General features: G+C 50.3%; 3 protein-coding genes and 1 long non-coding RNA gene across 10 annotated transcripts; 3 read left to right on the top strand and 1 right to left on the bottom strand.

Moving 5' to 3' along the window:
• The first annotated feature begins 978 nt into the window (after positions 1-978).
• PIP4K2C (phosphatidylinositol-5-phosphate 4-kinase type 2 gamma) lies at positions 979-12,096 on the top strand. Of its 3 annotated transcripts, none has more exons than XM_016127731.2 (11): positions 979-1,247; positions 3,732-3,829; positions 4,914-5,010; positions 5,375-5,518; positions 8,020-8,166; positions 8,357-8,395; positions 8,979-9,092; positions 9,464-9,734; positions 9,896-9,999; positions 10,192-10,281; positions 10,588-12,096. In XM_016127731.2, the coding sequence occupies exons 1-10, from the start codon at positions 1,074-1,076 to the stop codon at positions 10,270-10,272; spliced, it is 1,269 nt and encodes a 422-aa protein (XP_015983217.1). In that variant the 5' UTR covers positions 979-1,073; the 3' UTR covers positions 10,273-10,281; positions 10,588-12,096. The 3 variants fall into 3 exon arrangements, with proteins under 3 accessions (XP_015983217.1, XP_015983218.1, XP_015983216.1); XM_016127732.2 differs by having other exon boundaries at positions 10,192-10,307; XM_016127730.2 differs by having other exon boundaries at positions 10,192-12,096.
• On the bottom strand, positions 2,766-13,636 carry LOC107501511. 2 transcript variants are annotated; one of them, XR_001594787.2, is made up of 4 exons: positions 13,527-13,636; positions 12,815-12,863; positions 4,894-5,166; positions 2,766-3,866 (listed from the first exon to the last, which is right to left on the bottom strand). It is a non-coding gene; the product is annotated as an uncharacterized LOC107501511 (long non-coding RNA). The 2 variants fall into 2 exon arrangements; XR_001594788.2 differs by lacking the exon at positions 13,527-13,636 and adding an exon at positions 13,141-13,257.
• DTX3 (deltex E3 ubiquitin ligase 3) lies at positions 13,312-18,366 on the top strand. 3 transcript variants are annotated; one of them, XM_016127735.2, is made up of 6 exons: positions 13,312-13,426; positions 14,766-14,830; positions 15,021-15,095; positions 15,453-16,182; positions 17,090-17,307; positions 17,651-18,366. In XM_016127735.2, exons 3-6 carry the CDS (start codon positions 15,067-15,069, stop codon positions 17,724-17,726), a joined length of 1,053 nt encoding a protein of 350 aa, XP_015983221.1. In that variant the 5' UTR covers positions 13,312-13,426; positions 14,766-14,830; positions 15,021-15,066; the 3' UTR covers positions 17,727-18,366. The 3 variants fall into 3 exon arrangements, with proteins under 3 accessions (XP_015983221.1, XP_015983222.1, XP_015983220.1); XM_016127736.2 differs by having other exon boundaries at positions 15,434-16,182; XM_016127734.2 differs by lacking the exon at positions 13,312-13,426 and adding an exon at positions 14,331-14,440.
• Positions 18,367-18,706: 340 nt separating this feature from the next.
• ARHGEF25 (Rho guanine nucleotide exchange factor 25) lies at positions 18,707-25,874 on the top strand. Of its 2 annotated transcripts, XM_016127727.2 has the most exons (16): positions 18,707-18,885; positions 19,175-19,289; positions 21,530-21,744; positions 21,881-21,976; positions 22,058-22,134; positions 22,333-22,399; positions 22,603-22,706; positions 22,892-22,961; positions 23,069-23,158; positions 23,249-23,341; positions 23,528-23,578; positions 23,824-23,901; positions 24,103-24,303; positions 24,450-24,630; positions 24,923-25,134; positions 25,422-25,874. In XM_016127727.2, the coding sequence occupies exons 1-16, from the start codon at positions 18,787-18,789 to the stop codon at positions 25,530-25,532; spliced, it is 1,860 nt and encodes a 619-aa protein (XP_015983213.2). In that variant the 5' UTR covers positions 18,707-18,786; the 3' UTR covers positions 25,533-25,874. The 2 variants fall into 2 exon arrangements, with proteins under 2 accessions (XP_015983213.2, XP_015983214.2); XM_016127728.2 differs by lacking the exons at positions 18,707-18,885; positions 19,175-19,289 and adding an exon at positions 20,018-20,583.
• The last annotated feature ends 175 nt before the right edge of the window (positions 25,875-26,049 follow it).

Raw genomic sequence — 26,049 nt, 5'->3', positions numbered from 1 at the left:
TCACTAGTTACCAAATACAATGGGCAATTCTCTGTACTTGTCTTGCTTCACCTCCCGTTATTTGACAGTTCTCCACTCCTTCCTTCTTGAAACTAGACTCCTTTGGTTTCTGTGACCCTGCTATATCTTGGCTTCTTCTCCAGCCACCCCCTCAGTCTTCTCCCACTAGCGTCTTAAAAGCTGGTCTATACCAGTGTTCAGCCCTTGGTTCTTTCCTTGTTCTCTCTGAGAGATGTCATCCACACCCACAGATTCTACAACAGTAATTAAATCTGTATTCTCAGTACAGACCATTCTGCTGAGCTCGGGGCCCATGTGTCCAATTGTCCTCAGGTGCTCCTAATGAGTTCCAAACTGAACTCATCTTTTCGCCAAAACTGCTCCTTTTCACATCGCCACCGTCTGTCTTCACCTTAGTGGGAAGCCTGGGATTCATGCTGTGTTCCCCTTTCCTTCGAATCCCACAATTTTCCAAACTGACATCAAACTATACCTCTAGATAACATCCCCTTCCTTTCCATCCCGTCAGCCACTGTTCTAGTTCATCCTCTCGTGCCTAGGCTTTTGCGGTACCCCAGTCACCCTCTATAATGATGCTGAGTGGCCCTTCTAAAAGCACATATAATACATTAAAACTACGTAAGCGTTCTCCTACTTCGTAAAGAAATGCTTTTGGGTTAGCCTCAGGCTGGCGGTTACTCCTAGACACTGGGCAAAACCGGCAGGTGGCGACTTCGCAGCAAAGAAGCCCTCGACCAAGGAATGAAGCTGGCCAGCCCAGGCTGTAGCCCCCTTTTCCTGGGTGACCTGTCAAGGCCTCGCAGACTGCGCGCAGCCCTAAGTGGGCACAGCTTCCGCGCGCGCAAGCCTGCGCCAGGTGAGCGCACCTACCGCACCAGCGCAGGGGCAAGCGGGCGCCAGGGGGCGGAGCCAGCCCCTGCCCCACCCTACTCGCGCGCCTGCGGGCCAGCCTCCGGTCACGTGACGGCGGCGCAGGTGAGCACCGCTTCCGGGGTCGGAAACCCGGATAGCTCCCGGCTCCGACTTCCACTCAGTCGGGTACGCGGGAGACCATGGCGTCCTCCTCGGCTCCGCCGGCCACCGTACCGGCGACAACAGCGGCTCCTGGTCCAGGTTTCGGCTTCGCCTCCAAAACCAAGAAAAAGCATTTCGTGCAGCAGAAGGTGAAGGTGTTCCGGGCGGCTGACCCGCTGGTGGGCGTGTTCCTGTGGGGCGTAGCCCACTCGGTGAGACCCAGCCCTAGTACCCCCCATAACCCTGTCCGAATCCTTGAACTCCTGCGCCTCCGGGCGTCCCTCTTTCCAGCCTCCTGTCCCCGGTGCCCCTCGCGCTGCCACTTTCTCCCTGGGCTGTCCTGTTCCCTGCTCACTAGCCCCCAGGTGTTCCACTAAGTCTCTCTTCTTGCTCTACATTTTTTTTTAATCGTAGATTTTTGTCTCCATCTCTGCCCTTTACTCCTCCACTCTAGTTCCGCCTTCCTTACCTGAAATCCAGCTCCCTGCCTCCTTCCTGCCAGGTCCAACCTCAGCCCCGGGCTATGGACCTGGCTCCAGCTGGAAGGACATTAGAGGGGAAGTGGCTCTTCTAGGTTGATGGTGGTGAGGTCTCTGGTGAGAGAATGTGCGGAAGGGGAGCAGGGAGGGTAGCCGGATAAGGGGGTCGTTCACTTTCCTTTAGCCACCGCCCTTGGCTTTGGGGGAGGCTCCAGTCTCCCCGCACCTTCTAATCCTACTCGTTCCTTAAGTTCCCTTCAGAGGTACAGCATTTCAGAGAAGCTACTTCACCCCGAGCCTAGTAGTTGCACTCACTCTGCCTGTGGTCTTAACTGCAGCCCCGTCGTTGGCTGGAGTGATGTTTGGTGTAGGTAGGGGTTATCTTTGACTAAAGGGATAGCTCAGGAGCTCTTGTCCTGGGGACATTAGGTGGAGAACTTTAGAAGCAGGAAACTGCTGTAGAGGATGCGGCCTGGAAATCCAGAGAAGGCCAAAGAGGCCTGTGCATCTCCTTTCCTGAGGATACCTCAGGTAAAGGAAGCACAGCTATTACCCGCTTCTCTTAGATCTGGAGTGGGAGAGATGCAGTGACCTTGAATGTAATAGGCAATATTTTATAAATCAACTTCCTTGAATTGTTTTAGTTATGATAGGGTTGTATAGGTGGAAGGGAGTGAAGAAGAATACAGTTTTTGTCACATTCTTCATTTGTGGTTTATAATGTTTGTGGTCTGCCAACTCCCTTTTGTGTTTGTGGCTCTGTGAACTGTTCCCAGCTCCCTGGGTTTTACTGTCTTATCAGTGAGTACCCAGTCTAAGGCAGTTGGTATGGGTAAGGCTGATGGAGGTAGGGCTGCTTCTTATATATACCTTCCCGATGTCTCATCCATCCTTTGGGAAGCTTAATAAGGAGGGTTTTCCTTTAGTAAGAATTGAGAGAATTACACATAAGACCTGCCTCAGCTTCCCTAGGTATATGTACTTTAGCTTTAACACTCCACCCTCCAGCCAACACACAATTCCTTCAAGTGTCTGGAATGGAGAAATTCCTTGAACATATGTCTTAGTGATGATTCAGCCTGCTTAACAACAGATGAAGAGGGGGCATGAAGAATCATAGCTGAATTTTAGGTTGGGAATCTCAAGTGGCTTTTTTTTTTCCTGGAGGATTATGTTCTGTCCTCCTTTTCTACTGATAATGAGAGGAGCCGCAGAGTGTTGGATTTAGGTTAGACTGTACTTCATAACCTCTGTTGAATGCTCAAGTAGGTAAAGCATCCATTTATTCAGTTAATAAACACTTCAAGACCACAATGTGCCAACTATTTTGCTAGCTAGGCACCTGAGAGATACACGATTAGAACTGGTCCTTGCCCTGGAAGAGCTCACAATCTAGATGGGGAACTTAACATAAACTAATGCACTATCAAAAGTGGGCGAAAGATACTGTGGCAACATTGAGGGGAAGCACATCTCCCTGAGGTTTCTTAGTAGAGGAACTACCTTTCCACCTTGAATTAGCAGATTTCTGATACTGGGGGCTGAGAAGAGCATGTGATAACTTGCATCCTTTGGGTTGTGGGTTGGCTTGACTTTAGTGAACAGACACCTAATGAGGTCATATCCTCTGCCTGCCTGCATTCCCTCAAAAATCAGCTGCTTTCCTCTTACCTTACACCTAGGCAGGTGGAGACCAACTGCAGAAAACTGGGTCAGAGTGGTCTGGAAGGACTGGTTCTATTTGTAAGGAGATGCCTCCTGCAGAATATGGACATTTCATTCTTGTTGCTTTGACCCCTCAGAGTCTCATTAACTCTCTTGTGTACTTTAAGAATGCCTTTTGTTTTGTTTTTAATGGAGCATGGAACTGATTGCCTTGAGTGTCTTGAGTCTGCTGAGGGTAATTTTTTTTCTCTAGAATTTCTCACAGCTTTAAAATAGTCCTGAGTTGCTTACAGGGTTTGCCTGATATAAAATGACTGTTGTGAACATGAAGTTCCATGGGGGTGGATGTGTGAGGGTTGCTTACTGCAGTCCTTTTTGGGCAGCAGAAGAGGTCAGACACATTCTCTCACCTCTGTTAAGCGAATGCATAACCAGTGTTTTTAAAGGAATGAGATTTAAGTTGCCCATTTCTGACTCTTACCCAGACATAGTGTATGAATAGCTCTCTACGCCCCTACTTACTGCCTCCCTATTCTTGTTTTGGCTTATCAGATCAATGAGCTCAGCCAGGTGCCTCCCCCGGTGATGCTGCTGCCAGATGACTTTAAGGCCAGCTCCAAGATCAAGGTTAACAATCACCTTTTCCACAGGTAAGTGGGAATTCTCGCCCTTCTCACATCAACCTTCCTAGAAAAGAGTAAATAATTTTAAGAGTTATGAGTCAATGAGTTACAGATAGATTTATTTATTTATTTGTTTGTTTGTTTGTTTGTTTGTTTATTTATGTTTGCCATGGCATTTAATTATTGTGGATTTTTGAGACAGGCTCTTCGAGTTACTAAAGTATGCTATTTTTAAATTCCTGTTCAGTTTTACATGAGCTATCCTAACTCACCTGGTTTACCTCCAAATGAGTTGAAGGTGATTTAGAAGGCAACTTACAAATTGTATTGTCTAACCTCCCTAGTGCAGAAATTCAGTATTGTACAAAGAAATCATTAAAATAATTTTCAGTGTTCCCTACACTTTATATGCATGTACTAGTTTATCTCCTCTTGCCTAGGAATTTCATAGAGTAAATACATTTAGATGTCATTACCACTAGTTTCTGATAGGGACCCCCCTGAAAAAAATGCCCCCGAGTCTCCAAAGCCAGAGGTCCCCAACCCCTGGGCCACAGATTGGTACAGGTCCATGGCCATTTAGGAAGTGGGCCGCACAGCAGGAGGTGAGCAGCAGGCAAGCAAGTGAAACTTCATTTGTATTTGCAGCCACTTCCCAGCACTAGCATCACCGCCTCAGCTCTATTTCAGATCGTCAGGCATTAGATTCTCATAGGAGCATTGGTCCCTGATGCTAAAAAGATTGGGGACCACTTCTCTAAGCCCTCCTAGGATCACATGATACCATTCAAAACAGTAACACCTGTTGCCATTTTTAAGATGTTTCTAACTTGCTTAAGATTTGGGAAATGCTGTGTGGATGGGCAGTAAATTCTGGTTCTACTTCAGCACTTACTAGTCCTGTGACTTAAGCAGGTCACTCAAGGACCCTGAGCCACAGCCTCCCCTTCTATAAAATGGGAATAATATACTTTTTAAAGGACCTCATAAGGGTTTTATGAGAATCAAATAAGATAATATGTGTAAAGGTGCTTTATAAACTGTCAAGCTGTATATAAATGTAAAATAATATTGTTATTTTGTTTTCTTACCTTGAAAACCCCCATTTCAGAGAAAATCTGCCCAGTCATTTCAAGTTCAAGGAGTATTGTCCACAGGTCTTCAGGAACCTCCGTGATCGATTTGGCATTGATGACCAGGATTACTTGGTGAGAATCTTATGGGCTGAGGGTAGCCCTTTCCCCCTAACAACTGGGGAATCCCTGTGACAGTCATGTTTTGAAGAATTAAGAACCTTGGCAAGGATGATCCTTTACATTTTTGTTGTCACAGCCATCTTCAACAATTGGTAAAAGCTATAAACCCTGTCATTAGGGGAGAAAATGTAGATAACGTTAAAAATTTTGTTGCACTTTCAGTCTACATATGGACACCAGATTAACAACCCTTGCTCAGCCTCTTACACCAGGATTTTATCCACTTTCAGACACGTCGAGTGGACCATTATCCTGCGACTTGTAGCTCCATATAAAGGGGGAGGGAAAGAGCCTCTCACCTATTCTGTGTCCCTAGGTGTCCCTTACCCGAAGTCCTCCAAGCGAAAGTGAAGGCAGTGATGGCCGCTTCCTTATCTCCTATGATCGGACTCTGGTCATCAAAGAAGTATCCAGTGAGGACATTGCTGACATGCATAGCAACCTCTCCAACTACCACCAGGTCAGGCCTCTCTCCAGCCCCATGCTTTCTCTCCTCTGCCTACTCGTAGTGCAGCTGCTGGAGCACGTAAGAAGACTTCCTATCCCTTTTCCTCACTACAACCCATTTCGTTCTCCAAGAAGCACTTGGTATCATGTTTTTGAAAAACAAGAAATTTCAACAAAAGAGCCTCTACGTACTTATTTGTGTTTGACAAAATAGAAGAATTTAGACATGTTCCTTCTCATTTGGTACTTAACAATCTAAAACCACCATGGATTGATACATAAAGGGCACAGGTATAACAAAGTATAAACTATAGACTAAGTCAAAATTAAGTGAAGTGTTAACACCAAATATACTGTCAGTAATTTGGGGAGAAAACCAGGATAAGTGCACAATTGAGATAAATTGGAGGGTAGAAGTCGTGATCTTATCCAGCCCTAAATTGGATTAGGGAAGCTGTTCTGTCTGATCAGATTAACCTGGCGTGTGAAGTTTCTGGAATACGTTGGATATAAAAACACTGCCCGAATGTCTTTCTATGGAAGAAAAATCTCACTAAAATCAGTGAGCAAGAAATAAATGAAAGACTCTAAAAGGAAGCTTTGGTTTATCCTACAAATACTGTCTATTATTACTATGCCTTGTGTTAATCGGTGGAGAAAGAAGTGAATGAAATGTGGCCCTTGAGGATCTCTTGGCAGAGTCCAGGGAGCTAGCATTAGCACACAGTAAAATGTATGTTCTGGCAGAGGTAGAGGTAGGTTCGGAATGCTCTGGGGGTGCAGAGGAAGAGTATACCAACTCACTACACTAGGGGAAGGAGGTACACTTGGGAGGCTGAAAGAGAGTTTTTTTAGAAGGAGTATCATAGGGATTTATTCTTGAAAGACTGGTAGGGCCTAACCATGGGACAGTGTGGAAGAGAGCATTCCACACAAAGAAAAATAGCACTTGTAAAGGCACAGAAGCATAAGAGAGCTTGGTGTTAGGGAACGATAAGAAATTCAGTGTGGCTAGGATATGGCATTGTGGAAAACTTATTAGGAAGAAGTCAGATTATGAAGGGTTATATAAACAACACAAAGAATTTGGACTTTATCCTGAAGGAGGTTTGCAGGGGGGTGATATGTATGCTATTTATAAATATAAATATGTATGCTATTTATAAAAATCCCTGACAGCATTTTAGAGAATGGATAGGGAGGAGAGGGATATTGGGAGTGGAGATACCAGGTAGGAGGTAATTATAATAGTCTAGGTGAGGATAGGGGCCTGGAGGAGCAATAGCAATGAAGATAAAAGTAAAAACTTAGAGGAGAATTGTGGGAATTAAGGCAAAGGTGCCTTCGAATTCCTGGTTGGGGTTAACTGAGGGCCCATTCACCAACCGTTGGGAAGCAGAAAAAGAAACAGGTTTTTGGAGGAAGACAGTTCTAATTTAGACATGTTGAGTTTGGTGTTTCTGCAGTTCATACAGATACCAGTGTCCAGTAAGTGATTGGGGGAATGGACTTCAGGAAAGAGGATTAGAATAAGAGTCAGTCTAGATTCGAGAGTTATTGGTGAAGAGATTGTAACTAAAGCCTAGAGTATAGATAAGATTATTGAAGGAAAGTGTGGAGTGAAATGAAAAGAAGGTTGAGGACAGAACCTTAAGGAGCACCTAGAGAAAGGAGCGCATAAAGAAGACTAAGAGTCAGTGGACACTTTGGTTCCACAGGATTTGAAGATAGAGAGGAGAGGAATCAGAAAAGGGGTCTAATAGGAGCTGAGGGTGAAGAGAGTTTCAAGGAGAGACTGGTTAGTAGTATCAAGTGCTTAGTTGATATATCTCAATGACTAGATACTCATTGGATTTGTCAGCTGAAGGATTTGGGGGAGGGAGGAGTAGAGAGACTTCAGAAGAGAAATGCAAATATAAGTCTGATTTTACTTGTTTGAGGTATGAATAAGAGATAGTGGATTGATTGCTAACTACTTTTCTGAGAAGGTTGGCTATGAAGAGAAGTAGGCAGCAATACTGAGAGATAGTAGCATTGAAATAGGAATAATTTTTTAAGAATCCAAGTGAGAGGCCATCTTGCAAACGTTTTTACTAATGGAATCGAATCTAGCCCATCAGGAAACTCTGGTTTAGATAAAATCAGTTCTTTGATAATAGTCCTGGTTCTGTGACCATTTGCATATAAAGAGGGTCTAAATTAAAGATAATAACATCTATGTTCCCATTCCCCATCTCAAAAAAATGATAAAAGATGATAAATATGAAATGTGAGAAGACACTTTAAAATGGAGACATTATGTAAATGAATTAATCAGAGGAGATGAGGATTCAGAACCTGCAGGGATAACCAGAGGAATCTTTAGAAAGCTCTCACCACTTTTGACCTTCTTGTAACCTCTTTTCTTGAAGTTTTCTGCCCACTTTGGAATAGTAGTGTTTGACTGTCCATCCCTGGGCTGTTTGTATATCTGCTGCTCAGCCTCACTCCATTGCTTCCTCCTTTCCACCCCAGTACATTGTGAAGTGCCATGGCAGCACGCTGCTGCCCCAGTTCCTGGGGATGTATCGGGTTAGCGTGGACAATGAAGACAGCTACATGCTTGTGATGCGCAACATGTTTAGCCACCGTCTTCCTGTGCACAGGAAGTACGATCTCAAGGTAAGGAGAAGATAGCTATGGTGGAGGGGGAGGGTGCTGTTTGCCTGAGAATGGGGAAGGGACCGGGAAGGCGCTGGATGATTCATTTTAAAGGAAAGAAGGCTATGAGTTTGAGTACTCATCTTAGGAGCTAAATCTTGACTGTTCGTTATGCCAGTTCTGCTGACTTTGTTTTTGGGTCTCTCCACAGGGCTCCCTAGTATCCCGGGAAGCCAGCGATAAGGAAAAGGTGATATTAATTTTAGGGCAAGGGATGGGGAAGGCAGATGAAAGGGATCTTCTTAGGATAAAGAGGCAGGGATTACCAGCTATTTATTCTTATGTTAAACCCCTGACAAGAAGAGAGCTGTAAACTTGTACCAATCCAGGGATTGTGTGGGTGGGGTAGTGGGAACAGCCACTTTGTAACTGGCATGGGTTATTCCATTTGGAAAGTTTATGGATGGGTGAGGGTGTCAGACTTGAAGAGCAAAATGCTTACCCTCCACCTCCCACTCTGGGCTCTCCTATTCAAGCAGCTATTTTTGCTTAAGAAGAAGAAAGGAAAGTCAGCATAGAGAACCTTGACAGAAAGCATAAGCAGAAGGTAGTGGAATGTGATTTTGGGTACAGCACAGTGCCTGAGTCTGGGGAAGCCACTGGAAATAAGAACAGACTTGAGCAGCATTCCAGTGTGGAGTCAGATGAGAGACAGGATGTAAGATCTCACTCCTAGAGGCCACTGAGTTGGAGACAGAGCCCTAGATAGAACAGTGTTTTCAGACCTTGAGGGAAGGGGTATATTCCCAAGATATCCCTTTACCTATTCTCAGGTTAAAGAACTGCCCACCCTTAAGGATATGGACTTTCTCAACAAGAACCAGAAAGTTTACATTGGGGAAGAGGAGAAGAAAGTATTTCTAGAGAAGCTAAAGAGAGATGTGGAGGTGATGATTGGGGTGCTTGGGGAAGTGGCTTTGTTTCGTTCGCTCCCCTGTGGGCTTTTGTCTCTCCATTCACAATATGAAGGAACTTCTTCCCTTCCCTTTATTATTTGGGTTCTCTGCATGTGGGGGAGTTGGGTATGAGACATGGAAACCCCCTAGCGGTGACTCGTGGAGAGGGTGGCTGGATAAGCTAAAAGGATCATATTAGACACTAGGACATTTGGGTACCAGAGGATGTTGGTATACTCCCAACCCTTAATTTTTACACATCCTCTCCCCAGGAGAGTCCCAGAAATTCGGGTGGAAATATAAGGGTGGTACCTGGGAGTGGAGACGGAGAACTGGGTGTCTGATTTATCCGTGGGTCTCAGTTCCTAGTACAGCTGAAGATCATGGACTACAGCCTTCTGCTGGGCATCCATGACATCGTTCGGGGCTCTGAACCAGAGGAGGAGGGGCCTGTGCGGGAGGAGGAATCCTCCGAGGGGGATGGGGACTGTGGCCTGACTGGACCTCCTGCTCTGGTGGGCTCCTATGGCACCTCTCCTGAGGGTATCGGTGGCTACATCCATTCCCATCGGCCCCTGGGCCCTGGAGAGTTTGAATCCTTCATCGATGTCTACGCCATCCGGAGTGCTGAGGGTGAGAGAGATCCTGGAAATTTTAAGGGTGGGGAGTGTAGTTCTTAGGGGACAGAGACCAGGGTGGTTGGTGGAGAGCCTGGTTAATTTTTCAGAACAGATCTGACTGGTTCCTGGGGAGAAGAAATTGGGACTATACTTGCTTTTCATTACTTTCCCCAGGGGCCCCCCAGAAGGAGGTGTATTTCATGGGCCTCATTGACATCCTGACACAGTATGATGCCAAGAAGAAAGCAGCTCATGCAGCCAAAACTGTCAAGCATGGGGTGAGGGTTCTCTAGGGGCTTTCCTTTCCTGTCTTGACTATTCTTTGAGAAGACAGCCTCTTGTGCCAGAGCAATGGACTGGCAAAAGGATGAAGGGTTGGGTATGGTAATGATGTGGAGTGGAAAGGAGGTCGGGGAATGGGGAAGAGTGATGGTTTGGCCTGACACTATCTTCCATATCTCTTCTCACAGGCTGGGGCAGAGATCTCTACTGTCCATCCTGAGCAATATGCTAAACGATTCCTGGATTTTATTACCAACATCTTTGCCTAAGAGACTCTGGTGACTGCTGCTTTATGTTCAGTGTGGTAGGGTTCTGAGAGGCTGGGGGGAATTGTGGATATTCTAGCCACTACTTGTCTTCCTCTTTGCTAAATGCAGGCTATATAGTCTCCTTCCATCCAAATAACTCCATCTTATTGAGTAGGCTCTCTTGGCCCTCAGAAATACATCATCCTTTCTCTCCTTTGTCCAGTTTTCCTCCTCTTCTTCCTCTCCAAGAAGTCCCTTGCTTCATTAGAGTGTTTCTGTTGACTTTTTCCAAGTGCCTTGATCTTTGTAAAATGTCCTGTTGTTTCTATAACATAGGAGGAGCTAGGGGAAGGGGGTTGTTTGCCATCATCAGCACCCGACTGGACAGATGGACCTGGCTCAAGCAACTACTCTGGATGCACTTTGCTGCGCTGCGTGGGATGGACTAAGAGTGTCTGAATTTTGCTGATAACTTTATAGAACTCACTGTGGCATGCTTCCTTCCAGTAGGCCCTGGGATGGAAGACTCAAGATACTACAGATGTGGGTGCAGGAATGCACACATACGATGAGACATGGCAGTCTTACATGGAAGGGGGTGGAGAGAGGTCCACAGGCTGGGACCTCACGGAGGTGGACTCTTGTGATTATGCAGGGAACTGGAGGTCTCCGTCAAGGATCGACGACTCTCCAATCTCTTGCCTCACCCCACTTCCACCCCCTTTCCCTGTACTTCTGGGTGCAAGAGTCCAGAAATGGATAACCAAAAAGTGTTCAAGCCAGGGTGAAGATGTTTGGTTGTTGCTGCTCTTCCCCAGGACCTAACACCCCTCCTGGTGCTGGAACCCTTTAGTGTGGAAATGGCCATTTCTTGAGACGAGGATAATGGGCCAGGGGTGTAAGGTTCATCCCCACATTAAATTTCCTTTCTTCATGTCTAGCTATCCCTGGGGTTTTATTCCCAGGAGAAGGGAATAGCTCTGTCTGGGTCAACACTGGTCATTTCGAGAGGACGGAGGTCTCAAATACGGGAACCTACTCTACCCCCAAGAAGTGTGTGCCTAGCATACATCCTTCCCGCACTCATTCTCAAACCCTTTTCCCAGTTGATTTTGTTATTCTGTTTTCTTCTGTCTATACTGCTACTGTGTCTCCCAGGGGACAGATGGCCTTCTTTGTCATTACTCTCCACCCCCAGAGAGGAGTCAGAGCCATAACTCAGTCACCTGGCCCTTTCCAAAGATAATTGAGTTGATGTGTGATATTCTCAGAATATAGAGGACTATGATGACCCCAGGTAGTATCCTCCCCTCCTGCCAATGCCTTTGGGACTAATGCAGCCATTCTTGCTATCTTCCATACCCTTTAAGGCTTCTACTCTTTTTTTTTTTTTTTAAACACAAAGATGGGCACCAGCAGCTGGCCTGTGGGAATGCAGAGATTCTTTGCTCTGTATCTGGATGGACCGATCTGACTCACAAGAAGTCATGAGATCATAAGAATTTCTTTCTCTCCTCCATCTTCTGCTCCAAAGGAAGTAACAAGAAGAGTCCCCAGTTAAGAAGTGGTGCCCCTATGATACCTTTCCATCTGGAGCCTGATGGATCTTTTCCATTCCAACCATCTACCTTTCCCCTGTTGGATGCAATAAAACTCCATAACACCAGCAACTGTTCATTAGGAATGGGTTTTCTAACTATGTGGCTGATGTATCATGAGCAGTATTTCAGGCCTTCATTTGTTGCTTCTGATTTTCATCTTTTTTCTTTTATAAATTAATAGAAAAGATCTTGCGTATTTACCCCCATTGCTGTAACTATATAGAAATTAAATTATTGAACCCAAGTGCCTCAATTTTTTTCCCCCTTTTCTGAAGAAGCATGTTTTTAGGGGTGCAGGGACCAGATGAATTCTGATCTTTAAGGTGTTGGGCCCCTAACTAAGGGTGTGGGTTTCTAGATAGATAGATGGCTGTGAACTTAAAAGTTTGTGAGGGTTGTGCATGAGAATGTAAACTTACTCTCAAACTTTGTGGGCCTTCAGCTATAGAGGGCCCAGAGAGAACAGAGAAGATATGACCCTCCCTCTTTCTCCCAGGGTTCTGGGCTTGGTCACACCCCAACTCTGTAAAGGTGACTCTCAGCCCAGAAACTAAAATAGAATTTCAGTGCTCCTCCAGGCTTCTTGGGAAAGATGTCTTCTGCCTAGAGGTCAAGAAGAGTACAGCAGGGTCCTGGGAAAGAGAAGAAAGTGACCAACCCTCCAGCCCAGAAAGGGAGCGAAGAAAGGGGGTGGACAGACAGAGGTTGTTGCCAGTCTGAGAGATCCAGTATTGCTTGGCCAGGGAGGTCTTGGCTGGTGGAAAAACCTAGCTTGATGTGGCCCCAGGGAAGTGAGTGGGACTGGAGGCGGAGATTGCTCTGATGTGGGAAGCAGAACTGAGCAGAGCTTTTTTTCCCATTAACTCTATTTAAACCGTGCACACCATCACCACCCCAAGACACTTGTTAAAAAACACATTCACTTCCCATTCTGCAGCAACCTCAGTATCCCTGGCACTTACCAATAGTACCCATCTGGGAGCAGGTCTGGAGGTCACAGAAGGTAACAATCTAGGAAAAGGCAAAAGATGAGGGATGGGATTTAAACAGTTTAGTCCTGGGTTTATTTTTTAGATCCAAAGCTTTGCTTTTCACTATGACTCTTTCCATCCCATATTATTCCTCAAAGACCCTTCTAGCATAAGGATCACAAAAATCGTCCCCTCCTCCCCATCTACATAGCCCGACACTCCTCCCGAGCTACCAAAATCTGCCACGCAAAGGGAGAGGGCTCCTCCGGGAGCGGGTAGCGAGAAACGAGGCATCGCTAAAGGATTTAACCTCCTACCTTCAGTTCCACGACGCCACACCCTCCCTCCAGACAGGGAGGGTGCCTCCATTTTTGTTTTGGGGCGGAAGGGCAGGGGCTCGTGAATAGAAGAGATCAAAGGAAACAGTGATTGTCACCTGGGAGGGGGAAGGGGGTGCTGTCCTCCTCGTTTCCTCAGTCTGCATCCCCTGCATACTACCCCCCACCTTCTCGGGGTCTCCCCCCCTCCTTGTTGCTAAGGCCCAGGCCGTCATCCCAGCAACAGCCTCAGTCATGTGACCGGCAATGGCGGCGCTGACGAGAGGTAGGTGAGCCCGGCGCCCCCCATACCCACGGTGCACCCCCCGGACCCTGCTCGCACCCCCCTACACGTTCTCTCGCTGCCTGTGTGCCCCCTCCTCCACCTCTTTGCTCCACGCGCGGCGCCGAGGGGCCCCCATCCACGCCTGGCGGATCCTCTCTGTCATCCTCCAGCCTTGGCCTCCATTTGGGGGTTCTGGGGACCGCGATCAGGCCGACAAGCACCCACACCCAGTAGTTGGGCTTCAGGGGTTCCGCGAGAGGGGGATGTAGGGAGTTGGTTCCGGGTCGGGTCTTGCAGGAGGTCATGGGGGGAGGGGTGGAGCAGCCTCAGTGGATGCCCCCAGGGACCTTTGCCCTTCCTGGCTGCCCCTGCCGCCAGTCTGAGTCTGGAGGAAGGGACTGGCCCCATGTCCAGCCTGAGTAGCCCCAGAGGAATCAAGAGACCCAGCATAAATTGTGGCCCCGCCTCCCTTTTCTGTGCCAGCAGGACTTGGAACTAAGGACACCTAGGTCCTGGGTTCCCTCTGATGGGGGTTGGGGGGGTGTTCCACTTAGATAGACAGTATGAACTGAGGCTCTAGGGTTCCAGTTTCACTTTCTGAATTCGAGGTGCACCTGGCCTTGAAGGGACTATGATAGAGGTACAAATGGAGAGCCACTCCCCTTGGGATCAGTCAAAGAATTGAGGTCACCCTAATGGGCCCTCTTTCTATCTGAGCTACATTTGGAGGTGTAGTAGAGACAGCTCTGTAGCTGAACATGGCAAGACTCAGGGGAAACCTCATACTCCTCCAGCGGATCCCCTGTGTGAGCCCACCCCTTCCTAAATGCAGACTAGGTTGCTGACAGGCTTGCACTTGTGTGCTGAGTTTAAAAGGCAACAGTGAGAACTTTTTTATTGTAGGGGCTGCTGCTACTTAGTTTGCATTCCAGACTTCAGCAGAAGGGACTAGGCTGGCTCTCAAGGAAGACTCCCTAGCAATAGAGTCTGAATTATTTGGGAATGTGGAGCAGGGTGAGCAGTTGGGGAGCACAAGAAATATTCTTGTCTTTGTGATCTGAGGGAGGTGGCAAGAAAGACCTTCATCTGTGTGGGCTTTTCTCTTCCTGACTTCTCTTATCTATGCCCTAGGCTTTCTTGAGAGCCTCAGTGCTGGAGAAGAAAAAAGGAATGTTAGCATATTGAAATTCCTTCTTTAGCAACTTGGGAAAAGGCTGGGAATAGAATTCTACAGGCAAGGAGAGGAGATGGAAGAGGAGTTTTTGTTCTGTTTCTAGGCTGACTGGGGAAAATAGTAATATTTGTTATCGTAACCCTTTACCCTCCCCCCTTTCCCCAGTCCTGGTCAGCTGAGTGTGGAAATAGAGGGATTTCTGCTGCTATCATCGTCCATGGGCTTTCCAGGTATCTTTCTCCCAACGGAACCTCAACTGGCATCTTTAAATTGGTTTCTTCCATTCTATGTTCCAAGTAACCCCATACCTAGTAATTTATATCTAGGTTCCCTTCTTTGTTATGTGGGCTGCTGGGTTGGGGCATGTGGGAATGAGGGAAGGGGTTTCTCACTTACCCTCTTTTCCTATCCACCTGCCAGGTCACACCACCTACAAGTAGAGAGCAGGGACAGAGAGAGAGCCTGCATGCCATTTCTAAGCTCTTCAGGATCAAAGTGAGCAAAAAGAAGGGTCAAAAAGTCTCCCTTTCTTTTGTAGAACCCAGTTTTCACAGGGGTTGAGGGGGGGCAGATTATTTCCATGATCTTGGGAGGAGTGGAAGGAGAACTAAAATCAATGTTTGGCTTAGATGAGAATAATAATGTTAGAGAAACTTTCGTGCCCTTCGGTGAGTGCTGGGGTTTGAAAGAGAAGAGCTAGAAAATGAACTTGGGGGAAGAGTTGGGGGTTGGACTTTGAGAGAGTAGAGGTTGGAAAGAAACCTGAAGTAGGAGGCACTGATATTTGTCAAATGGGGACCCCACACCCTGAGTCCCTTTCACCCTGGGGGCAGTGTCGTTCGTCCTGTCCAGAATGGCAGCCTGTGGAGGCACCTGCAAGAACAAAGTGACTGTCTCCAAGCCTGTGTGGGACTTCCTGAGCAAGGAGACCCCAGCTCGGCTGGCCCGGCTTCGGGAGGAACATCGTGTATCCATCCTCATAGATGGCGAGACTTCTGACATCTATGTTCTCCAGCTTTCCCCGCAGGGCCCTCCCCCCGGTCCTCCCAATGGGCTCTACCTGGCCCGGAAGGCTCTCAAGGGGCTGCTAAAAGAGGCAGAGAAAGAGCTGAAAAAAGCTCAGAGGCAGGGGGAGCTTATGGGCTGCCTGGCTTTGGGGGGTGGGGGGGAGCACCCTGAGCTGCACCGCCCAGGCCCACCCCCTCTCCGAGCAGCCCCGCTCCTGCCCCCAGGGGCACGGGGTCTTCCACCCCCTCCTCCTCCTCTGCCCCCTCCTCTTCCTCCCCGCCTTCGGGAGGAGGCAGAAGAGCAGGAGAGCACCTGCCCCATCTGTCTGGGGGAGATCCAGAATGCCAAGACATTGGAGAAGTGTCGGCACTCTTTCTGCGAAGGCTGCATCACCCGGGCCCTGCAGGTGAAAAAGGCCTGCCCCATGTGTGGCCGCTTCTATGGGCAGCTGGTGGGCAACCAGCCCCAGAATGGGAGGATGCTGGTCTCTAAGGACGCCACACTCCTACTGCCCAGCTATGAGAAGTATGGCACCATCGTCATCCAGTATGTCTTCCCACCCGGTGTCCAGGGGGTAAGGAGACTACAGCCTGCCCTTACCCTTTGGTTTTGACCAGAAGTTCATTCTCTGACATAGGAAAGTTGGGGGAGGGTGAGTGTGTTAGATGCGATACAGTCTTGCTGTTTCTCAGTATACCCTAGACTAGCAGGTCCCCTTGAGACCCAACTTTTCCATCCCCATGACCCCAAGACACACATGAAAATCAGATGAGAGAAAGGAATTGAATACTATTTCCTAGATGAACTTAGATATCGACAACTCTTCTTGGCAGTGGTGAATTCTGTGGAGATGATGGCTCAGGTGCAGACAGGTGCAGCAAGAAGGGATCTGACCCTCCTAACAGAGCTGGGGGTGTCACTCCATTCCAGATTTATGAGAGAGGAAAATTTTGGTGACAGTGAAAGGTTAAAACAAGAGTGGTCAAAGAGCCTACATGTGTCTTTCTGCTTGAAAGAATAATTTCCAGTTCTGCTTTGCAGAGGGATGAGGAAGCTCCAAAGAAGAGTAATAGAAAAATGAAACAGGTTAGACAGTGGAAGAAGCATTGGGAGTGTTTTCAGGTGGAGAAGGGAAGGCTGAAAGATAAATTATTCTCAGTCCTCACATTTCTGCTGAGTTATCTGGAGAATAAGGACCACTACCTTCCGTCACTTCTGAGCATTCATTTGTTGCTGGATTGAGACTTGAGGGGTTGAGATGGGGAGAAGAACCTCTTAACAATAGGATTTTGTCCAGAAACAGGCTCCTGCTGCCCAGACCCCAGAGTCTCTCCTTCTCTGAAAGGCTGTCAGCCTGTTGCTGCCCTGTCAGCATTAGCTGGAGGTGCACACACAAGGCTGATCAGGATGACCCCCCATTGGCATCATGGCCTTAAGATGCCCAGCCGCTCACTGCCCACTTTGCTTCCCCCTCCTCCCAGGCTGAACACCCAAACCCAGGAGTTCGATATCCTGGCACCACAAGGGTGGCCTACCTCCCGGACTGCCCTGAGGGCAACAAGGTGCTGACCCTGTTCCGCAAGGCATTTGACCAGCGTCTCACCTTCACTATTGGCACATCCATGACCACAGGGAGACCAAATGTCATCACCTGGAACGACATCCACCACAAGACCAGCTGCACAGGGGGACCCCAGCTGTGAGATATTCCTTCATTTCTCTTCCCTTCGCTCCTCCCCTTCTGTCCATTTCCACTGAGGGAACATCAGCCCCTCTTTCTGGGAGCCTCCTAACTGGAGAGAGTCACCCCCAAAAGATTCAACCGTCTCTTCCATCCCAGTTTCTCCTATATTCAACCTGGTCCTGGTATGTCCAGCTTAACCTACAGAAATAAGCAGAATTAGGCTAAATTATCTTGGGTTTGAATCACCTTAGGGGAGGTAGAGAGGGGCCACAATGGAGTACCCAGAATGAGGTTGAGTATGGGGGTAATATGAGTAAAGCCAAACAGCTAACCCTGACCCTCATTTCTTTGCTCCCAGGTTTGGGTACCCGGACCCCACCTACCTGACCCGGGTGCAAGAGGAGTTGAGAGCCAAGGGTATCACAGATGACTGAAGGACATCCCCTTTGCCAAGGCCCCTGCCTTTCTCCTCCACTAGGACCCAACGGAAGCCTCTGTTCTCCTCTCTCCTTCTGCCCCCCACATCCCAGGAGTAGGGGACCTGACTGAGTGGGGAAGGAGTTCAGAGAGGGAGGGGGCAAGCCCTTCCTCTGTCCCCCACAGGCCAAGTGCTTCAGTGCAGTGTGAGCCACTCCCTTCTGGCAGAGGCTGATCTCAAGGCTCTGCTCTCCTCATCCCCTGTACATACTCCCAGTCCTCCTGCCCCCTCCATTGCCCTTGTCTTTTTCTGGTATGTGCTGTGCTCCAGTGACTAAGCTGAGAAAGGACCTGGGTGGGGAGGAGAGGGTCTCTTGAACACCCCCATCCCCACCACCACCACTGCTCCACTGCTGAACTTTGGAGGAGGGGAGGGGAATTTGATTGGTGTGTGCCCCCGTGGAGCCGGCCCTGTGTGTTCTTCAGAAGCAATTCCCCATCTACCTTGACCTTGTCCTTTCCTGTGTCTCTGTTCCTGTCAGTCTGTCTTTTTTCTGCTCTCTGCCCCCTATTAGGAGCCTCCTTTACCCTGTTCTGGAATTGCCACCAGACTGTAGCTTTTAATTTAATAAAAATAAAGTAAAATATGCAACTCTCCATGCCACACCCATTCTGTTCTGTGGACGGGGTGGGAGTGGGGGTGGGGGTGGGGTGGGGTGGGGAGGAGGACCTGCTGATAAGGGGAAGGGGATGATGATCCTGGGCCTCCCCAGGTTCTCTGCCTGCAGAGGTCCTGGGGAAACACATGTACTTAGTGGGCTCCACAATAACACCGCGAAGCCCCGGGTCACGCTTCAACATTGGAACAGGGATTAATAGGGGTTTGTTGTTGAAATACGGTTGTAAGACGGAACAAGCCTACCCCTTTGAAAAGTTTGGCTGGGGTGGGATTGGGGGCGGAGCCGGGCAGGGGGCGGATTCTGCAGTAGCAACTCCCCGGACGCACGCAGGCCTCAGAGCCCCCCCAGTTTCCGTGCCCCCTCGGCCCTGAAACTTGGAGCTGGGTAGGGGTCCAGCATGAAGCCCCCGGACCGCCCCGCCCCTGGCCGCACTGACCGGATACTGGGGGTCATGGGGGGCATGCTGCGCGCATGCGCCCTACCTGGTCAGGAGGGGGTAAGAAAGAGCGACTTCGGTGGGATTTGGGGTTCTTCTGGGGGCTACAGGAGGGCTGCATCCCGTAACTCAATTTACCCGCACCCTGCAAAAAAAAATTCTGCGGGGCGCTCGCAGGAATCTAAGAGTTCTATTAAGAGGTCCATAGCCACGTTTTGGGAGAACTGTTCTCTCCATTCCAGCCTTGGCGAACTCTTCATAACACTGTGGATTTTGACAGCAGGGGGAAGGGGGAGGTCAAGGCTGGGCGTAGAGGGCAGGTTCCCCACTGTCTTTCTATCCCCCGCAGCCCCCGCAGAGAAGCCCTTTAGGGCCGCAGGGGACCGATCCAGAGTCTGCCTTTACGGAGGGGGATAAGAGAGGGGAGAGCGAACGCGAGGCGCCCGCTTGGGCTCCGCTGCCCGGTAAGAAGCTGGCGATGGGGTGGGGCGCAATTTGTCCTCCTGCGCAAAGTGGCGATTCAAAAAAATGCTCTTATTAGCATAAAGCTTCTTTAATTTGCATGAAAACTATTTAATCGCTGAGACCTCCACGCTTCTCGCCCTCTAGTCCTGCGTGTGTCTGTTCCCCACTCAGCGGGTCCCGAGCCCCCGCAGGCGGAGTGTCCCCACGCCCCACCCCTGGCCTCTCGCCAGCCCAGGCTCCAGGACTTCGCCTTAATTGGTGATTAGCTTCAGCTGGAGTCCCGGGGCCTGGCGGAAAGAAGGGTCCGGCAAGAGAGCGGCACCTGGACTGTGCTCCCCCAAAAGAGCTCCCTATTCACGCACCCCTGTTAAGAGTCATTGTCCACCCTTGCACGGCTAGGGACAGTCCCAACCCCAGGACATCTTTGCACAGGCCAAGGCCGCATCTACGCGGCCCTTCACCAGAGGTCAAGGAGCGACCCTGGCAGACCCCCGCCGCCCAGCTTAACCCCCCCAACCCCAGCGTTCCGCAGTCAGAGCCCAAGATGCGGGAGGGAGGAGGAACCCAGGGCGGGGGAGTCCAGGCTGCAGAGGAGGGGCCGAGGCGCTGGGGACGTGGAGTGGGAACGTGGTGGTGCCTGGGGGAGGAGGAATTGGGGCGGGAACCTGGCGCTGGCAGAAGGGAGAACTGGAGGGAGAGGGCGGAGCTGGGCTGCAGAGGCCCCTCCCCGCAGCAGGACCGCGGCGGGGCCTGTTATTCAGCTAGCCGCTCGGCTGGGACCCGCGCAGCGCCAGTGATTCCGGCAGTCGGCACCCGCCTCCTCCCCTGCCCGGGCCTAGAACCACCCCCCAACCAGAGAGGCCGGAGACAGCTGGAGCGGCTACCGCATCCCGGCCCATCCTCCCCCACCACCCTTCCCCTCCCCGCTGGACATCTGGACCCTGGGCCCCGCACCGACAGGGTTCCGGAAACCCTCCCCGCCCAGCTCGGCGGCCGGACCCCGCGCCGCCCTCTCTGCAGAGCCCCCAGACTTCCGCCTACCCCTGGACGCCCCCTCCCTGTTCCCTCCCTCCCCCCCTCCCCCAGCCTGGATCGGGGTAGGAGGGAGGGGGGTGTGCGCCCTGCGCCGTCCCCGCCCCCCGTGATTCCCCCTGCATGGCCGGCCCGGGTAGGGGGTACGGGGGGGCCCGGGAGCCATGCGGGGGGGGCACAAGGGGGGTCGCTGTGCCTGTCCCCATATGATCCGAAAAGTGCTGGCAAAATGTGGCTGCTGCATCGCCCAGGGGGGACGTGGTGAGTGCGAGGTCGCCAGGGCTTAGCGTTGAATGGGGGGCGGGCTGAGGGTTCAGGACTTATGTTTGCCCTCGTCCTACGGATTTAGAAGCTGGAGACGGACTGTAACTGTGTTTTCCAGGAAAATGACTTAATAGATGATCTCTAAGATCTCTTTGCCTCCAGATTTCTATCAGTTGAAGTTAAGGAAATTGGGGAAGGGGCAGATACCCTTCTAGCTTTCCTGTAGTCAACTGGGTAGGAGAAAAACCCATCTACAATACCCTTAGGCCTAGAATTGCATCTTCCCTCACTCAAATCCTTTTGCTGAGAATCGACTTCAGCTCTGAAGAGAGATAGGGCACGGAGAAATGAGGAATGAAGGGGACCTGCCGGGGGGGCTTTCTCAAAAATCACAACTCCTCTGTCCGGAAAACCCAGGCCAAAGATAACCCTGATGAGCTCTCCTCACTTGCCCCCTCTATTGGGTTTGTGCATGTTGGGAAGGTGGGCTGCAGAAGTCTTTTCTTTTTATAGTGATTACTGTAATTGGTGGAGGAGGGGTCTGGGGGTGGCAGATGGGCTCTTAGCTCTTGACACCCCCCCTTCTCAGAGAATGGTCTGTACCCACTGGAAGGGGAGGATGGTAGGAGAGCAGATGGCCACCCCCAGCTTCCAGTGTCTGCCCAGATGGCTGCCCCCACCCCCATATCTGGATATGGGGGAACCTCCACATGTTACCGAGGGTTCCAGGCCTGAGGAGCCAGGTGTTTACTGCCTTTCCTCCCTAGGGTACCCTGGTGAAGTTATCTATCCTGGCCAACTCAAAAGAGGATGTCAAGAGAGTGAGCCCTGGGGGTGAGGGGTTGATTATCAGAGAGAGGAGACTCTGAGAGCTTCCTAAAGACTCTGAGTCTGGAGCTGGAACAATATCTGTCACCCCCTTTCTTCCTCCCCACTCCATTAGAATCCTATTCCATTGCCGGCAGTGAGGGGAGTATCTCGGCTTCAGCTGCCTCAGGTCTGGCGGCCCCCTCTGGCCCCAGCTCTGGCCTTAGCTCTGGTCCCTGTTCCCCGGGCCCCCCAGGGCCAGTCAGTGGCCTGAGAAGATGGTTGGATCACTCTAAACATTGTCTCAATGTGGAAACTGAGGCAGATGGTGGCCAGGCTGGATCATATGAGGTGAGCAGGGAGCACCACAGAAGCATATAGGACATTCATAAAGGACAATGGGAAAGAGGGCAGGTTGGGGTCTACTGGCCATTGGGGAGACACAGCTACTGTGCCTGACCTCTGACACTTGACCTCTGGCCCCCAGAACTGGATGCTAAAACCAGCTCTAACCACAGGAGAGGAGCTGCCGGAACTGACCCTGCTGACTACACTGTTGGAGAGCCCTGGAGATAAGACAAAGGTATGTAGTGAGGGGTCTGGGATGGCTCCTCTTCTCCGAGAGCCATCCATTTACTTATTCAAGGATGCTATTTCCTTCTAGCCATCTGAGGAGGAGAATTTGTCCCAAGCCCCTGAGAGTGAGGAGGAACAGAAAAAGAAGGCTCTAGAAAGGAGTATGTAAGTATCCACACACTCTCTCTTCCCTCCCCTTAACTCCCCCGCTCCACTCTGTACAACTTCCAGAGGCCCGTCCCTCACATTTTAGATTTGAGACTTGGAATTTCTTCTGAGGTTGGCTGTGGTAATGAAGGGGCTTCTAGTCCAGGAGGGAGAAAGTGGCTAAACCAAGAATGTGCACTCGTGCTTTCTTCCCAGGTATGTCCTCGGTGAACTGGTAGAGACAGAGAAAATGTATGTGGACGACTTGGGACAGATTGTGGAGGTAGCTCCTTTTATCTTTTCCAGCTCTGGTCCAGCCCTTTCCCTCTGCCCAGGGCTAATTTTAAGAAATGCCCTGATGATATTCCTCTGACCCACCTTCCCAGTCCCCCCACCCCTACGTCTTACATCTGGATTTCTTGGGGATAGGGGATTTCCACAGGGCTGACCCCACACATCCTTTCTCCCACTCCAACCTTCCCACAGGGTTACATGGCCACCATGGCTGCTCAGGGGGTCCCTGAGAGTCTTCGAGGCCGTGACAGGATTGTGTTTGGAAACATCCAGCAAATCTACGAGTGGCATCGAGAGTGAGTGGTGGAGCCCTGAGAGCAAGGGGGAGGAGCATATATCTGGTTGTCTGTGTCCCACACGTGGGCCTATTGTTGCCTGAGGAATATTTGGAGAGGCTTCTTGGGGAGCACCACAAGGGCGGACAGCCCAAGTTGCAGGGGTTCAAGGACTTGATCTACCTTTTCCCTACCAACATCTCCAGCTATTTCTTGGGGGAGCTACAGCAGTGTTTGAAGGATCCTGATTGGCTGGCTCAACTATTCATCAAACATGTGAGGCTTGAGAGGATGTGATGGTGGGGGCTTTGAGAGTGGGTGGGGCTCTCCTGACTACTCTCCCTGCTCACCCTCTCTGCTGTCTCCTAAACTTTACCCATTAGGAGCGCCGGCTGCATATGTATGTGGTATATTGTCAGAATAAGCCCAAATCAGAGCACGTGGTGTCAGAATTTGGGGACAGCTACTTTGAGGTCAGTATCTAAGATAGCTTGGGGAAAGAGGGACAGAATCCTCAGGAGCAGGCTTTCCAGATGGCATTACCACCCTGTCCCTGTCCCCAGGAGCTCCGTCAGCAGCTAGGGCACCGCCTGCAGCTCAATGACCTTCTCATCAAACCAGTGCAGAGGATCATGAAATACCAGCTGCTGCTTAAGGTCAGGACCACCTGTTCTCTGGGTGCACAGCTGGTTGGGATAGCCCTTTCCTCATTCATCTCCCCAGGGTTCCTAAGGCTCCCCCAGACTTCTTGGGATTCTTCGCCTGTGTTTTTGGGGGAAGGATGTGAGAGCTTCTGAAGATATCCTCATGACGACTTTGAGCATTTCTTTTCTGCACCTTAGGATTTTCTCAAGTATTATAGTAGAGCTGGGATGGATACTGAAGAGTTGGAGGTGAGGATTTTCAGGTCTTCCAGGACACACACACACACACACACACACACACACACACACACGTACACGTGCACACACGCACACGTGCACACACCTTATCTTCATAGTCTCTTGGATTGCCCCAGCTCCTTGAGTGTTGTAGAGCTATCTGGTCATTAGGAGGAGGCTGGGCAGAGGTCGAAGCATGGTCTTAAGCGGTCCCTTTCCCAACAATGACAATGCTCCTCTCTTCACCTTTGTCCCAGCGAGCTGTGGAAGTCATGTGCTTCGTGCCCAAGCGCTGCGATGATATGATGACTCTGGGGAGGCTGCGGGGATTTGAGGTATGGGAATGGAGCAGGAAACTAAAGACCCAGTACTCTTCTGCCCCAGTCTGAATACTCAGGAGGTCCTTTTGGGGAATTGTCCTCTCCTGGTACTGACCTCATGGTTGGTTGGGAGTGTCAGGGGAAGGAGGGAGGAGCAGAGGGTTGCCCCTTTTCTCTTCTTGTTGTGTCTCTAAGGCCACTATCCTTTGATTCTAGGGCAAACTGACTGCTCAGGGGAAGCTCTTGGGCCAGGACACATTCTGGGTCACAGAGCCTGAGGCTGGGGGGCTTCTCTCTTCCCGGGGTCGAGAGCGACGTGTCTTCCTCTTTGAGCAAATCGTTATCTTCAGTGAGGCCCTGGGAGGAGGAGTACGAGGTGGAACACAGCCTGGATATGTGTACAAGAGCAGCATCAAGGTGGGGAGGAGCTAAGAGGGAGGGGTCTGACTGGGATGGAGTGCAGCCTCTGAGAGGATATCTGGCTCTTGGATATGTTGGAGGTGGGCAAAAACCAGAGAGGGCCTGAAGAATTTGGGAGCACTATCTCCTGTTTGCCAATCCAGGTGAGCTGCCTTGGACTGGAGGGGAACCTCCAAGGCGACCCTTGCCGCTTTGCTCTGACTTCCAGAGGGCCAGAGGGTGGGATCCAGCGCTATGTTCTGCAGACTGCAGACCCTGCAGTCAGTCAGGCCTGGATCAAGCAAGTGGCTCAGATCCTGGAAAGCCAGCGGGACTTCCTTAATGGTGAAGCTCTTACCCTACCTCCACCACAGGCTCCCTCAGTCCTTTGACCTCCTGAATCCTTCACTGCCCAATGTCCCAATCCTGCCCTCTAACCCTGGCTTCTCCTTGTCTCCCCACCCCCACTTTTCCACTACTAGCTCAAGATTTCGTAACTCAGAATCCCCTAAGAGCCAGTTTACATGGATGACAGTTCTTTCAGGAAGGGCGGAATGGGAGGATGGCCGGACCAGAGCTCAGAGGGAAAGGACCTGTCACTTTTGTAACCCTCCTTTTGTTCCTCTCTTTATCCCAGCATTGCAGTCACCCATTGAGTACCAGAGAAGGGAGAGCCAGACCAACAGCCTGGGAAGGCCAGGAGCATCGGGGGTGGGAAGCCCTGGGAGAATTCGGCCTGGACACCGGGCCCAGGTCGGCACACACACACCCATCAATGGTTCTCTCCCCTCCCTGCTGATGTTACCCAAAGGGGAGGTGACCAGAGCCCCGCTGCCCCTGGACACACAGGTATGAAGAATGGTGTTCCTTGGTTGTAGGGGTAGAATGGGGAGGGCCTCTCTTATTCCAGGATCCCTAAATCCCTCTCCCCCATACCATTCCTCTCTTCTACTACCTTCCTTTTGTCTTCCCTTTTCTACTTCCTGTCTCTTACCCTCCCCCCTCCACTTTAATTGATGGTCTCAGATGATCTAAGATATCTAGAAGGAGGTGGCTTTGCTGGGGGCTTACACTTAGAGAGGTGTGAAGGTGGATTCCTGAACTTTTTCGATCCTCCAACTTAAGTCTTTCTTCAGGCCCTCAGTGACATACCCCAGACTTCTCGTGACTCTCCTCCAGTTCCACCAATTACAAACACTCCTCCCTGCCAGGCCAGACTTGCTAAATTGGATGAAGATGAGCTGTAACTGATGAAGGCTATGGGGGTGGTGCTGACTCAGCCACTCTCTTTCCCAAGGAACTCCAGGGCAATTCTTCTGGCACTGCCCCGGAATTCCTCCCTCTTGGTGTGCGTGGAGGGTGGGCAAGGCTGGGATTGGTGTCAACTTGGAGGAGGGTACCTAGACTCAAAAGGACTTCTATCTGTACTAGGAATACAGGTTCCTCCAGCTCCCACCCTTATGCATGCATCACAGGTCCCCCCAAAAGGAGGATATGTGGGTGGGTGGGTAAGGGCCAGATAGAAATTATTGGTTTTGTTTTTGATTTTGTTTTTTCTGTTTTCTGAGAATAAAGGTTTTGTTATATCACTGAGGCTACTGTCTTGGCAGAGGGAAGGGTTGGCTGCGGTAGGGGTAAGTGGGGTGAAGGGGTCTAGTCTGTAGTTGTAGCATCTCTCAATCCAGACCTGGGGCTTGGAGCTAAGGGCAAACCCTAGACCCCTGATGTATCCTCCCCTTTACTCAGCTCTCTTTCCCTCCCATC

Source organism: Rousettus aegyptiacus, unplaced genomic scaffold (genome assembly GCF_014176215.1).
Source record: "Rousettus aegyptiacus isolate mRouAeg1 unplaced genomic scaffold, mRouAeg1.p scaffold_m13_p_2, whole genome shotgun sequence".
NCBI lineage: Eukaryota > Metazoa > Chordata > Mammalia > Chiroptera > Pteropodidae > Rousettus > Rousettus aegyptiacus.
Note: the sequence above shows the minus strand (reverse complement) of the source record. Positions and strands in the feature narration are given on the sequence as shown.